This window comes from Vigna unguiculata, chromosome 4 (genome assembly GCF_004118075.2).
Source record: "Vigna unguiculata cultivar IT97K-499-35 chromosome 4, ASM411807v1, whole genome shotgun sequence".
NCBI lineage: Eukaryota > Viridiplantae > Streptophyta > Magnoliopsida > Fabales > Fabaceae > Vigna > Vigna unguiculata.
The window spans coordinates 6,101,449-6,117,222 of record NC_040282.1 but is presented as its reverse complement, the minus strand read 5'-3'; the positions used below and the strand labels follow the sequence as shown (position 1 = coordinate 6,117,222).

The following is a 15,774-nucleotide window of genomic DNA, read 5'->3' as shown; positions in this document are numbered from 1 at the left end:
AGTTTTAGTAAATTTTATTAAATCTAGTTTGAAAATAATAATAATAATTGGATCAAATTCATTCGTTTACATTTGTGAATGGTAATAATTTAAATGTTTTCCGAAATCTAACGGAACATCCTTCAACGGAACTAAATTGATCTGACCTTTCTAATCTCACAATTAAATCTTTTCTTAATTTTTTATAATTCAAAAATTATATTCCTAAAATTTGCAGATATTTTCAAAAATTGCATTTAACTATTTTTTAAATAAAAAAAAAAGTTTTTAAAACATACTTCCGAGGGTCATCATGTATGTAAGAAACAAACAAGAGTTTTATTATTTTTTCCCTCTAAATATACGAAACGTGTAACAACTTTTAAATGCAATTAATTTATTTTTATATCATTAATTTATTGTGGAATATATTAATGAAACGTTCACTTGTTTATCATAAATGCATTTATTGTTTAGTCACTAACAATATGCGTTGTTCTTACGGTTGAAAATTTATTCATTGAATTATTAATAATCTTATTAAAGATAGCTACACTTAAATTATTTTATGACTATATTTGAAATAAAATTAAATTTATGATCTTATGGATTTAAGCTATATAATTTAACTATTTTTATTAATATTCATAGTTAATTATATGTTTCTTATATATAGAGCGAGAGATCGTATTCATTTTTGGATGAATGCATGAAACAAATGTTATATATTTTTATGAAAAGAATCTCCCTAAATCAGACTTTTAAATAAATTTTTTAACTAATCAAAATATGTTATATTCAATTTCAGATTGAAAGTATTAGAATATTAAACGTATGGATCAACTTATAAGAAGTTATATTCAATTTAAATGACACTCTCAAGTTCAAGTAACTTTGTAATCTTTGTTCAAGTCTTGTGTTATCACTGTATTCATCCATAAATTTTACCGTTTAAGAACCCTGTTTTGACTTTTGAGCTGATAGTATTGTATGGCACAACAAGAATAGACTAGCAGAACACACTTAATTTAGCAGCACCCTTATTTTATGGTACTCAAATTTAGCAGAACCAGAGAAGAAAAAACAATTCAGAATATAGATTCTATTCTTCAATTTTATTGAACAAATAGACATATCCAGAGGGCGAATCAAATATTATCTGCATTCTTCTGCAGATTCAACAGTCAACACCAAGCCAACTATCACAAAATCAAGAAAAGAGTATGCAAAATTGGGGCCACAACTATATAAAAATGTACAAGGGGGAATAAGTACAAATTGAGAAATCAACCTAAATCCACAAAAATGCTAAATTACAGATTACAATATTTCTAAGATTAATAATGTTAAAAGATGAAGCCACAGAAGTGGGCTAGCATGATGGGGGTTGAAGCTGCTTAAGCCTTCTGACAACTTGTTTCATAGTAGGTCTGGTAGAGAGAGAGTCAACAGTGCAGACAATAGCCAAGTGAAGAACCTCTACCAAATCATCTCCAGGTCCTGCTTCCCATAACCCAGCAGTGAAGAACTCATTTGCCCTTCCTTGCTTCAGTAGCATGCATGCCCATGCCACTATGTTGAAACCATTTCCAAAAGAAGAAAATGAAGGGTCCAATGCCTTCTTGTCTGAGAGCAGCTCCAGAAGCACCACACCATAGCTATACACATCAGCCTTGTCAGAAACACGGCATGTCATGGCATATTCAGGAGCAACATAACCAAATGTTCCGGCTACACCAGTGGTGGCATGTGTCTCTGATGTTCCCAGAAGTCTAGCCAATCCAAAATCCGATAGATAAGCATTGAAATCGTCATCCAACAAGATGTTGCTGGGTTTGACATCGCGGTGAAGAACACGGGGAACACACTGATCATGCAGATAGGCAAGTGCTCGGGCAATGTCCAATGCAATCTTGTGAAGAATCCTCCAGTCTACAGCCCTCGTGGATCTCTCATGGATAAACTTTTCGAGATTACCGCCTGGCAAATAGTTGTATATGAGAAACATCTCTGTTTCACAAGCATGATAACCAATCAGAGTGACAAGGTTAGGATGATGAAGCCTCCCAAGGGTCTTGATCTCGGCATCGAATTGTTGAACACCTTGGAAACGTCCAACTGCGAGTCGTTTGACTGCCACAAGGATTCCTGATGCTATCTCAGCCTTGTATGTTGCCCCAAAACCTCCACTCCCGATACAGTTGCCAGCATTGAAATTTCCTGTGGCTTGGACAACACTTTCAAATGTCAATGGAACCCCAATATCAGTAAACACTGTAACTTCTTTTCTTGTAGAGCCAACAACCCTGGACCTTGGCTTCCACTTCCGTGTGTAAAAGAATAGAATAATCAGGGCTATGAGTACCGAAACAATGGCTGAAGCAGAAGTTATAGATGCTATTTCGATAGAACTGAAGTCAGTCCCACTCTTCTTGCCAGTAGCTTGCTCTGTTTCCGAATTATAAGAGTTGCTATCAATCGGCCCTGGCTGATTCCCTGATGGCACAGCCAGAGAAACTCCGCGGCAGGGACTTAGGTATGGATTCCCAACAGCACTGCTGCATTTAAACAAGCCACTGTTGGAAGGCAAATATCCAGATAAGTTGTTGAAAGACACATTGAATACTGAGAGCGAAGTGACATGTGCCAAACCATCAGGAATATGACCAGAAAGATTGTTGTTATTGAGAAAAACATCAGTCAGATTTCTCATGTTCTCAATAGCCTTTGGAATCTCACCAGTAAGAGAGTTTGAAGAAAGGTCAAAGACTTCCAAAGAGTACAACTGCCCCAGGCTGGTAGGAATTGAGCCATTTAACTTATTACCAGCCAAAGAGAGAAACTTCAGATTCTTCATCTGGCCAAGGCTGGTAGGAATCTGACCTTGTAATTGATTCCTACTGAGGTTCAGCGATACAAGGGAGACAATGTTCCCTAAATCAACAGGAATAGGTCCTGCAAGTTGATTTCCAGACACGTCCAAAAATTTCAATGATCTGCACATTCGACTGATGTTGGAAGGTATATGACCAGATATATTATTATAACTGGCATTTAAAAGGAATGCGTCTAGTCTATCACATTTCTCAAATAAATATGTAGGAAATGTTCCTGTAAGAATATTTCCACCAACAAGGAACGTGTAACCATTCTTCTTCCCCAGCCTGTCATGAGGTAGGGGTAGCGACTGAATGCCAGTAAAGCTGTTTTGCCCAAAGTTGTGAACAACAGAAGTACCAATTCCCCCCATTGATGTAAACAGAGATCTTTCATGAACCATTGACAAAAAAAACGAGGCATATGGCGAGGAAACATTCCCGTCTTCAAACAGGTTTCCATTCCAAGAAGGAACAGGGGGACAAACGGTATTGGAGAAATCAGGAACTGAGCCAGATAACATGTTCCCACTAACATCAAAAACACTCATACAGGGAACGTGAAGTTCTTTAGAAAGCACCCCAGTAAGGTTGTTTCCACTTAAATCTAGAAAATGCAGCCTCTTGCAGACACCAAGCCGGTTCGGAAATTCCCCACTGAAAAAATTCTGAGCCAAATTTACCATCTCCAAGCTCTGACAACCACCCCAGTTCCCTTGAAAACTGCCTTCTAGATTCACCATGGGAGCCCACAATATCCTCAGCTTCGGAAGCGACAAAACCTCCACAGGCATTGACCCTTCAAAATAATTCAGCTCATCATTCACCGAACCCAATTTCCCAAAATCACCGGCGACATCCCCGCGTGGATCAAAGAGATTTGACAGCACAAGGACTGACAACTCCGAGCAATTCCCAAGCTCTCCAGGCACAGAACCACTGAGAGTGTTCCTGGACACATCCAACACCTCAAGGCTCTTGAGCTTCCCAAGCTCACCAGGAATACCCTCTTCCAACAAATTGGAATACAGCAAAAGCGTCCTCAACCTCTCACAATTCCCTAAACTCACCGGAATCCCTTGAACCAAAGAATTCCCCGACAAATCCAAATGCTCAAGCTTCCAACAATTCTCCCCAATCTCTCGCGGAACAACCCCACTAAACTGATTAAACGAAAGATACACCCCTCTAAGCCTCCCGACAAAACCAGGCACAGAACCATTCAATTCATTACCAGCCAAATTCAGAACCTCCAAACTCTCAAGAGACGCAATTGAACTAGGTACCTCCCCAATAATCCTATTAAACCCAAGATTCAGAACCCTCAACTTCCTCAAGCCGTTAATTCTCAAGGGAAGATAGCCACTTATCAAGTTCCCTTCTAAATCGAGAACCTCTAACTTTTCCATGCCCCAAATTGCTTCGGGGATTTCCCCCTCCAACGCGTTGAAGGGGAGAGACAAAACCCTAAGCTCCGTGAGCTCACTGATGAAATTGAAACCAACAGAAGAAACGTTTCCAAAGAGAGAACCTTTGCTACCTTTGCATGTTCGCCGAATTCCGAAACCGTAGAGGGGGAATTTAGAGGAATCGGAACACGGGTGCGAGGTTCGGTTGGCGCCGTTTCCGGTGACGTTGACGGCGACGACGCGGGAGTTCGCGTCGCAGAGGACGCCAGACCAGTAGCAGTGGCCGGAGTGAGAACTGTCGGAACCGTCGGCGGTGGTCCACGTGGAGAGAACGCCGGCGGGGTCGGACAACGACGCCTTCATACGGAGGAGCGCGGATTTGTCCGAATCGATCGCAACGGCGTCGTTCTGCAACGTTAAAAGGACCACGAAGACAAGGAAGAGAAATTGCATGAGGGAATTCCCTTTGATCACTGAACCACAATGAGAAGAAGAAGAAGGAGGATGAGGAGGAGAAGAAGAAGAAGAAGAGAAAGTGATAGTAAGAGAAGAAGCAGAAAACATCTGCGAGACAGAGAGAGAAGAATGAAGGTTGGTGTTGGAGTGAAGTTGAAGAGAAGGAGAAACGCTAATAAGAAGAAGTAAAGATGATGATGGAAACGATGGAAAAGAAGGAAGAACAAGACACAACTCAGAGCAGTTTCTCTATGCGAAGCGCGTTCTTCTCCTTTTTCTTGTCTTTTTTAATGTAAACAATATTTTCTTAAAATGTTTAATCTTATATGAATAATTATTCTATTAGATTCAATTTAGTTTTGATTTGTGTAATAGAAGTGTCATTTTTATTTAATTTATTGAACATGACAGATTTTTTTATCAAGACTAAAATTGATAATAAAGTGTACATGTGACACTGTTTGTATTAGGATGTGTTACGTGTACCGAACAGGTGGTTAATTAACGTTAATTTTTTAATTTAGGGAAAATTTTGTAATTAGAGAAATTTTTTTATCTTTATCTTTCTTGAGTTTAGATTTGCAAAGGAAGCAGCTAATACTTGCCATTTCATCATTGGATTACAGTTGCACTCTTCATTTTAATATTCTAGTTAATCATCATCAACGTTGTGATGTTCTGCATGGTTTCTAAATTACTTCCATGATTTTGTGTAGTTTGTGTCTATAGGTGGGGTTCAGTGGGGTATTAGTTTAGTTGGTTTGTTTGTCGGTTGTCGATGTTGGTATAATGATTCCCATTATTTTATTTGTAATTGATTGTAGCAGTGGTTCCCCATTGCGTTAAAGTAGGCTTAATAATACATCTTTTTTATGTGTTTAATTTACTTTAAGGCAATGAGTGATGATAGGTTCAATGTTATTGTCCACGGTGTGGTGAAGTAGAGGCCCATGAAGAGGCTGCTGAAGTAGAGATTGGGGATACCAGTTGTCTGAATAGTGATGTTGAAGTGGAAGGTGGAATTGAAGTGGACATCCTTTTCCAAATCATTAATATGCCTCATTTGTGTCATGATGATGACATCCTTTTCATCAACACCACCATTTGAAAAAGTTACAACCCACGTTATTAGAACCACCACTCTGTAAATCAATAAACCAAAAATTAAAACCAATTTATTATTAACACAAAAATAAAAATATATTGTACCCAAGATTTTCTACCAATATTCTTTGGAGTTCTTGTCGTCCTCAAAGCATTCATCTCTCTGCAACTACAAATCGGGGTTAATTCGTTTCTCGTTGAACCACCAATAGTGCACGAAGTGATACAACACGGTTGCCTCCAACGATTACAACCAGAGGTAAAGGAAGAAGATTGGGACCGTAACATACCTATATAATGGGATTGCAGGAAGAAGAAGAAGATTGAAGCAATACCAATTGGGAATGGAGGAACAAGATTGCCAAAACTCAACAACTGCCCAAACATTCCCTACCAAAACTCTAGCTCACTTATTTATCCTCAAATATCTAATTAAGCCACCTGTACATACAGAAAATGACCAAATAAAATACGAATTGCGAAAATGAGGACCATTCTAAACATTCGGTAAAAATGAGGACCATTTTAAACATTACGTGAAAATGAGGATCATTCGCAACAAACACTACAAAAATGAGGACCAAAAAGGTATTTAAACCTTAATTTTATTATCAAAACCAAATTTAATAAAAAAATAAAAATTTATTAAAATTAAATTTATTAATAAAGATGATAAGGCCAGTAATGTAATTAACATGATGTTAAGTTTCATAAAAATCTTCTCATCAAATTTAATTGCATCGATTCTTACAAATGAAAATAAAATTAAGATTATAAAAAATAAAAACATTATTATCAAATAAGTAATTAAACTTTAAAAAAATATCAGAACTTCAAAAAGAAAATTTTTATATCTCATTCATAAGAAAGTTTTTTTTTATAAAAATTAAATATGTCCGGAATATATTGTAAAATTAGAAAGGGTCTTTCTTCTTAAATTTTAGTAAAATATTTTAATTTCTAAACTTTAAAAAATATATAAATGTAAATTTTTTAATTATAAATAGTATTTCAAATTGATATTTAAATTATTTAACGTTTAATATTAACCCATTCAAACACAAATATCAATTCTGTAATATTATTTAAAATATAAAAATTATAATAATTAATTAAGAAAATTATATTTATTTACTTTAAAGTTAACGTTATAATTTTCTTGTGAAATCATAACGAAAATCACCTTCTTTTCACAGTATTTAACGAAAACTTTTTGTTTCTTCACACCTTATTTTCATGATTAAATCAAATTTTTATAGAAGTGGAAAGAAGTTTTGTTGCACACTGATTTTGCAACCTTTGTTTTGTATGATAGTTGTCTGATTCCACACTCAAATTTATAGGAAACCTTGCATGGTTGTCTATGCTTTCGTCACTTAGTGCATAGAAAGGTGTGTTTGAAATCAAAGTCCAATGATGTATTGTTTGGAGTTGGGTTTGGACAATGCACGAGGAGTGTGGTTTGGATTCAAACTGCTTAGTTTAAAAGATGTATTTTTAACTCTAAATAATAACAAAAAAGGAAAAATACCAAAATGTTTTCAGAAACTACTCCCGATGCACTTATAACGTAAATAACTCTAAACTAGTTTATTTATTGTGTCTTAATGATTTAAATTTAATTTTAATAGTCTCATTAATTACAAAGTGGGGTTAAAGACAATTTAAAATAAAATTATTATAGAATTTCAAGTTTCAAAACAGATAAATATCTTAAATGTAATAATTAATCTTAATAATATTGTTTGAACAAATTTAAAATTGGAACAAAGATAATTATTTAATTTACATTAATTATTGACAAAGAATATGTAATTCAGAGATAAAAAAATATAAATAAAATATATTTCTTATTTTGGATATAAATGACTTTTTGGATCACGATGAATCATCAAAACAATTATCGTAATCTATAAACAATGTTGAAACTTTGAATAAATTCTCTCACAATACATGTTTTGTTTCAGGTCATAATGTATTAATGTGTATAGTTTGATTCATATTTTACTATTGCAAAAAAAAGGTTAAATACTAAATATTCAAAGGAAAATCTTATTACTTTGTAATAGTTTTCCTTCTTTGTACATAATCTTTTATAACAAAAATTAAAAATACATGAAATCTTTTAAAAGTTTTTCTTAATATAAATGCTTTAGGTTATTAGGTAAATAGAAAATTATCACCGGTACAGTTTTGACATTCTCTATCGCATTATATGCTTCGATTTTCATGAAATCGAAACAAAACGTGATATTTTTGCAATTTTTACAATTTTTTTGACCTCAATTCTCTTAACACTCAAAGCTGAATGATTTAAAAGTAGTTATTTGAAAAGATAAACTTGAAAAGTTAAACAAGCTTTAATAAAGTCCAAAAAAGTTTATATGTATATATATCTTATTTATTTTTATATTAATTATTATGCAAAAGCTTTTTAATATCTAATAATATTTAATACAAAATTTATTAAAGTTGAGATGAGATGATATTAGGGTCGGCTCAAAGATAAAGTAAGTAAAATACTTGTTTTAGGTTTTCAGTAAAATAGTGCCTCATTTTTATTACTACTAATATTTCTCTATCAAATTAATTATAAAATTATCTTTAAGATAAAAACCTCAATTTTTTTTGTACTAATGTAAATTTATTAAATTAATTATAAAATTATATTTAACAAAAAAGGTATGAAAAACATATTTTATTACTAATATAACTCTATTAAATTAATTATTAGTTTATGTTTGGGAATAAAATTTAATTAAATTATTATTAGTAATTAATGAGTTAATACCTTTATTTAGTAAATTATTTTTTTTACGAGAAAGAGAATGATTAATTGTCTTTATTCTCTTATAATCAATCTTGATTCTATTTTTCTTTTATCTTTTGATGTATCTATGACTTCTCTTATCTTCTTACTTTCACTACAAGAAAATTCTTCATTAATGACCAATTTTAGTGACAAAGAATAATTAGTCACTACAGTGACTAATTTAGATACCAATTTATAAACTAAAAACTATTGGTAACTAAAATAGTTTCAAAAAATTATAATTGGTCTCTAAATTGGTAACTAAATAGTTTCTATTATGAATTAGTATCTAAATTGTTCACTAACATTATCTACCTAGATTGATTTTGACTACCAAAATAATTGTTCTCTAAATTAGTCTCTAATTAAGAAATTGGTTTATAAATAGGTCTCTAAACATATTTTTTGGTCATAAAATTGGTCACTATTTGATAGTTTTTTTTATAGTGTTTCTTCTCTTCTAAGAGTCATTTTTGTAAGGTTTTGACATATTATTGAATCTCATATTATGCGTGTGTACCAATTCTTTCATCATCCTTTCTGGTTAGTATGTTTTTTCTTTATATTTGTGTTGTTGTTTGTATTATGTTTTTTGTTTGTATTAGAATTATAAATTTGTTTCTTTTTCCCAATTTTGTTTTTCGATATTTTTCGATTTACAAATTTCGAGTGTTTTATTTGCATATATATTAATGAGAAACTGTAATTTTTTTACAAAACTATTAATTAAATTAGGATGTAGTCTTTTGGTAGGTAATAGATTAATTGAAGAATAATTCAAAGTTGGATTTTTTGTAGAAAGACAATTCAAGTTTAGGAAAAAAAAAAGACTTACTATCGAGTTTGAGAAGAACAATACTTTTTTAATAATTTTAATTAATGATTAATTTTAAAATAAACTCTGCAAGTTTGTGAAAAAGTTAAGACTTGAGAAGGAGAAAGAAACTCGAAAGATTAAATGAATTAACCTTATTATCTATTGAAAAAGAGATGTTAAATGAAATTAATTAAGACAATTTAATAAATAATTTTACATAAAAAAGTTTAAAAAATAAATTTTAAATAAAATGACTCATTTTTTAAGTTTCTTTTAGATCTCCCAAAATTTTAAAGTGCACCGAATGATACAAATATACTTAAATTTGTTTATATACCTATCTTGAGTTGATGTTTTTTTATTGTCAATAGCTAGCATGTTTGATTTTTTTAAGGATGTATTTATCACTAAAGAATAAAAAAATCATAAAAGAAAAGAAAAAGTCCAAGTAAGATAAAACAATGTAAAAAAACAAAATGTTTCTAAAAGTACTTGTGTTATACTTCCAACTTAAAAACTAGTTTATTTATTACATTTCAATGATTTAAAATTATTTTGGTATTTCTAATAATTTTATTATTTAGGAATTAGGATTAAGAATAATTTAAATATATTTGAGACATCTTTTAAAGACAAAATTGTCATGAAATTTTCTAGCTCCAAAACAAACAATATCTTAAATATAGTGATTGATCCTTCAATACTATCTCAAGAGACTTGAGATCGAAATAAACATAATTATTTAAGTTATATTAATTATTGACAAAGAATGTGTGATTTATTTATAGAAAAATGTAAATAATTTATATTTCTTATTTTGGATATGAAGTCCTTCTTGATCATGATAAATTATCCAAGAAAATGTTGTTCTTGTTATGCAAATCCAAATTAATTAATATATATATTGTGTGCATATAACTTTATTAACTATATCATATTGAAGTTATATAGAGTTATTGTGATGTACATAAATACTTGTGAAAACCATGTTATTTAGTAATGGGAAAATCTTTTGTTTCTCGATCATATTGAAGTCTTCGATAGCAAATAGGGTTGTTATTCAAGGCACCTTTTTCCAAGAACAAAACATTTAAGATGAATCTAAATACTGCTACAGTTCAGTATTTATCAACCATTCATGTTGAAGAGGAAAGTTGGTTGTGGCATTATAGGTATGGATATTTAAATTTTAAAAGTTTAAATCAACTCAATAGTAAGAAAATTGTGTGTGATATGCCTCTAATACATATTCTTAAGAAGAAAAGATGATGATGGAAACAATGGAGAAGAAGGAACAACAAGACACAACTCAACAATTTTCTCTTTGAGAAACGCATTCTTCTCCTTTTTGTCTCGTTTTAATGAAAACACATTTTCTTAGAATTGTTTAATGTTATATGAATTTTTTTAAAAAATTGTTTTTAGTCCTAAACTTGAATGCGAAATTAAATTTCGTCTATGTTCTAAACTTTGAAACATTTTGATTTCTAACTTTCAAAAACGAATAAATGAATGAATATAGTTATTTTAACTATGACATTAATCTTGTTGTGCTTATTAAACCGTGTTTCAGATTAACATTTAGTCTGAAATATGTCAATTGGTGTAAACAGTTCAAACTTCAATTTAAAACGTATTTGACATGTTAGAAAAATATAACGTAATTTGATTAAAATGATTATATTCATTCATTTTTTAGTTTGAGAACCAAAATATATAAAAATTCATTATATTAATGAATTCCAAATTTGTATACAAGTTTAAAGACTAAAAATATATTTAATCCTTAAAAAAATGTCACAAAATTAAGAATAACATTTGTCTATATCATTCATATGAAAGTATTTCTTTTATAAAAGATTAAATATGTTTCTATCACTTATTAGATTTGATATTTATCCTAAATTTTGATAAAATTTGTTTCTTAAACTTTAAAAATAAATAATATATTGTACTAGTCCAGATGAATTGTGTCGGTTTTTTGCCGAGATGGTAGTTAAGAGAATTTGGTTGGGCGAGATAGAAGATTTTTGGCATATAGTAGATCGGGAGTAGCAGATCGGGGCATAACCGAGGAGGAGAATAGCAAATAAATTGTGTTCGGTGTTTGGGGGGATTTAGGGGATTATTAAAGGTTGTTATTTTATTTAGAGATATTTTAGGAGAAAAAGATAGTGGATTATTAGGTTGTTATTTTATTTAGAGATATTTTAGGAGAAAAAGATAGTGGATTATTAAAGGTTGTTATTTTATTTAGAGATATTTTGGGGGAAAAAGATAATTTTATTTTGTATTATCTATAGAATCTAATATCTGTAACTGATTATTTTATAAATAAGAGTTTTACTCCCATGGTCAAGGGATGGATTGTTTTTTGACCTAAACAAGCCTTAAACACTTTCTTTTTTGTTTTGGAGAAAAATTATCTAGCATTTTTCTTAACTAGAACATATATATTTTTTAATTTGTTGTTTTTCTTTAATGGTGTTTCAATCTTATGTTTAAATTCTTTGACACTTAAGAATAATATTTTGTTGTTGATTAAGTGTATCTGAAATATTTTTGATGATGTCCATAATAACATGACATAGCATGACAATGGTTAACATGACATGTATGTAATATCCTGAAACTGTTATCTACTGCCTCGATAGTCGACTAGCCAACTAGCCAACTAATGTAGTTAACTAGGCTCGTGCTGACAACAACTGGTTTATAAAAACAATTTCTGCACTTCTCAATAGTCAACTAGCCAACTAATGTAGTTGACTAGGTTCGTGCCTGATTGCAGCTGTTATATAAAAACAAATTCTGCATTTTCTCAAGAATAACCTCTTGAATCAAAAGAAAGAAAGAGAAGTGTGAAACATGTTCTTGGAGCTATCTTGGAAGGTCTTCTTGAAGAATTCTATCAAGACACATTCAATTTTGACTTAGCAAGAAGAAGAAATTTCAGTCTTAGAAAATGTGTACTCAATCCATTTTGTAGGCTTTGTTCTTGTGTTTTGATACAGTTTGAAACTGTTTATTTCTGTTGTTTTCTGTCTATAGCAAGTGTGTGTGATAGCCTTGCTGTTGTGTGGTTGTGCAAGTGTGTGGATGCCTTGCGTGTGTGTTCCTTTATCTTAGAATTTAGATTTATCAAGTGTATTTGTAAATCTTGAAATTCTTGTGATATAGTGAATATCTCTAGCTGTGGTTTGCTAGATGAACTGGATATAGATTCTTAAGAATCGAACCAGTATAAAAATTTTGTGTGCTTTATCTCTTTCTCTCTATATCTTGTCATAGTATAAATGCTTCATACATTAAGCATCAAACCATACTATTTCAATTGATTCAAAAGAAAAGGTTTTTATCAAAATAATTTCAAAAGTGCTAAAACTGGGCAAAATTTGTTAATACCAATTCACCCCCTCTTGGTTGTGAAATATTGGTGCATCAATTCTAACAAGTGGCACCAGAGCTGGTTAGTCGAATTCATAGTCGACTAGATCCTGACAGATGGCCAATATTTCACAGACTTTTTCTGAAGGGGCTTCAATAAACAAACCACCCTTATTTTCTGGAGATAACTATCCCTTCTGGATAATCAGAATGAAAATCTTTTTAGAATAAGTTGATAAAGGAGTGTGTGGATGCCTTGCTTTTGTGGTCCTTTGTCTTAGAATTTAGATTTATCAAGTGTATTTGTAAATCTTGAAATTCTTGTGATATAGTGAATATATCTAGCTGTGGTTTGCTAGATGAACTGGATGTAGATTCGTAAGAATCGAACCAGTATAAAAACTCTGTGTGCTTTATCTCTTTCTCTCTATATCTTGTCATAGTATAAATGCTCCATACATTAAGCATCAAACCATACTATTTCAATTGATTCAAAAGCAAAGATTTTTATCAAAACAATATCAAAAGTGCTAAAACTGAGAAAGATTTGTTAATACCAATTCACCCCCCTCTTGTTTGTGAAATATTGGAGCATCAACTCTAACATATTTAACATGTTCAAACACAAAGGTCAATTTGTAACGTTATTTAATATATAAAAAATATATAATAGTTGGATAAAAATATTATATTTATTATTTTTTAAATTTATTTGTAAATTTATCAAAGTATGAAATATTACTGCATAATTGTTTTTTTTTTACTTTATTTTCCTATTAAATCCTAACGAAAGTCACTTTCTTTTCACGATCTTTAAGGAAAACTTGTCTTTCTTGACACCTTATTTTCATCATTAAATCTTTGTTGAAGTGGAAATAAGTCTTGTTGCACACTCATATTTTGCAACCTTTGTATGATAGTTGTCTGTTTCCACACTCACATTTATAGGAAACTTTGCATGGTTGTCTATGCTTTCTATACTTAATGTGCGTTTGGTTCTTGATTTGGGAACTCAAATTTAAGATTAACTAGCATGAGAAGTTTTTGGTTTTTAAAATTTTGTTTAGAAAATAAATTTTAATATTATTATTGATAAATCAATAATTTAATTTAAAAGTTATAGATGTTATAATTGTCAATTTAAATATATTTAAACGATAAATTCATCTAACAATGATAAAAATTATATATTTATGTATAATTAATTATTGCTATGTATTATGTGTTATATATTATGTGTTTTTGAGTAATTTAGAATAATCAATTTGTGATGACATAGATTGTTATTTTGTTTAGATTAAGAAATGTCAGTATGATGTTTTTTAGGAGTTTAATTATAATAAGTTTAGAGTTTTAGTCAAGATTAAAGAGTAAAAAACAGGTGTTAATTTTTTTTGTTTTGGATTTTCTTGTTAGATTTCAAAGTTATTTAAAATATATTTGAAATAACTGAGTCATGTTTTTTTTATATTTTTAATATTTAAAACAGATTTTATTGTTAATATATAAATTAGTGATTTGAATAATTATTATTGTTATTGGTTTAATTATTTAATGATTAATTTTATTGTTTAAATATATTATTAACTTATTTAATTATAACAATTTGTAATAGTAATAAGTCGTTGTGAAAGTAAAATATAAGTATATTATGTAATATGGTCATGTATAAATTAAATATAATATAAAATTGATATTAAAACTTTAAAAAAATATATTATATGTTATATCTATAACAATATATAAAGAGAATTCTCTCTTTTGTGTCCACATTTTAAAATACCAATTTTACCCTTTAAAATATAATTATTTATTAAATTTTTAAAAATTGACCGTTATTTTTACAAACATTTTTATAAAATTGTGTATCTCTACTCTTTTATTTTTTCTATTTATCAACAATTATTCTCTCATATTTTCTAATATATTTCACTTTATTTTTAATAAATATAATTTTTTATATATTAACTTAATAATATTACATTACCACCTACTAATATAATATAACGTATATTTAAAAAATGTGTCGCACCTGTGTGTACACTAGTATTAAAATAAGATGCATACTTTGTATGATATATTAGAATAAAATACGTATGCACAAATCGTTATTAAAGTAAAATTTAGGCATATGATATTATATGGTCATGTACAAAATATATACAATGTGAAATAATGTTAAATTGGTGTTAAATTTTTTAAATAGAAATATATGTAGATATAAACACATGTATATTATAATAGAATAAAATGTAGACATATTATGTTATATGGTCTCGTACAAAATATATATAAGATAAAATTTATGTTGAAATTTTTAAATAGAGACACATATAAACACATGTATATTATATTAAAATATAATGTGTATTCATGGGTCCATGTTAAAGTAAAATGTAGGGGTATTATGTAATAATGTCCCATATAAAATAATACAACATAAAATTGTATTAACATTTTTAAATAGAAACAGATGTAGATATAAACACTTGTATATTATATTAAAATAAAATGAGTATGCACGGGTCGTTGCTAAAGTAAAATGTAATATAGTCCCATAGAAAATAAATATAATATGAAATTGATATTAACATATTTAAATAGAAACAAATGTAGAAACAAACACATGTATATTACATTAAAAGGAAATGCATATGCATGAGTTGTTGTTAAAGTAATATTTAGGCATAATGTGTAATATGGTCCTATATAAAATAAATACATGGTGAAATTGATGATAAAATTTTAAAATAGAAACACATGTACATAAAAACCCTTGAATGTTATATTTAAATTAAATACGTATGCACAGGTTGCTACTAAAATAAAATGTTGTCATATTATGTAATATGGTCAAATAAAAAAAAATAACATGAATTTGATGTTAACATCTTTAAATAGAAATACGTGTAGATACAAACACATGTATATTAC

General features: G+C 29.7%; 1 protein-coding gene across 1 annotated transcript; it reads right to left on the bottom strand.

The window, feature by feature from the left end:
• Positions 1–1,203: 1,203 nt before the first annotated feature.
• LOC114181762 (LRR receptor-like serine/threonine-protein kinase RPK2) lies at positions 1,204–4,991 on the bottom strand. Its single transcript, XM_028068306.1, has one exon. The coding sequence runs from the start codon at positions 4,826–4,828 to the stop codon at positions 1,352–1,354; it is 3,477 nt and encodes a 1,158-aa protein (XP_027924107.1). The 5' UTR covers positions 4,829–4,991; the 3' UTR covers positions 1,204–1,351.
• Positions 4,992–15,774: the final 10,783 nt, after the last annotated feature.

Excerpts from the sequence above, each read along its gene's own strand:
- LOC114181762 (XM_028068306.1), bottom strand. The coding sequence starts at position 4,828 with ATGTTTTCTGCTTCTTCTCTTACTATCACTTTCTCTTCTTCTTCTTCT.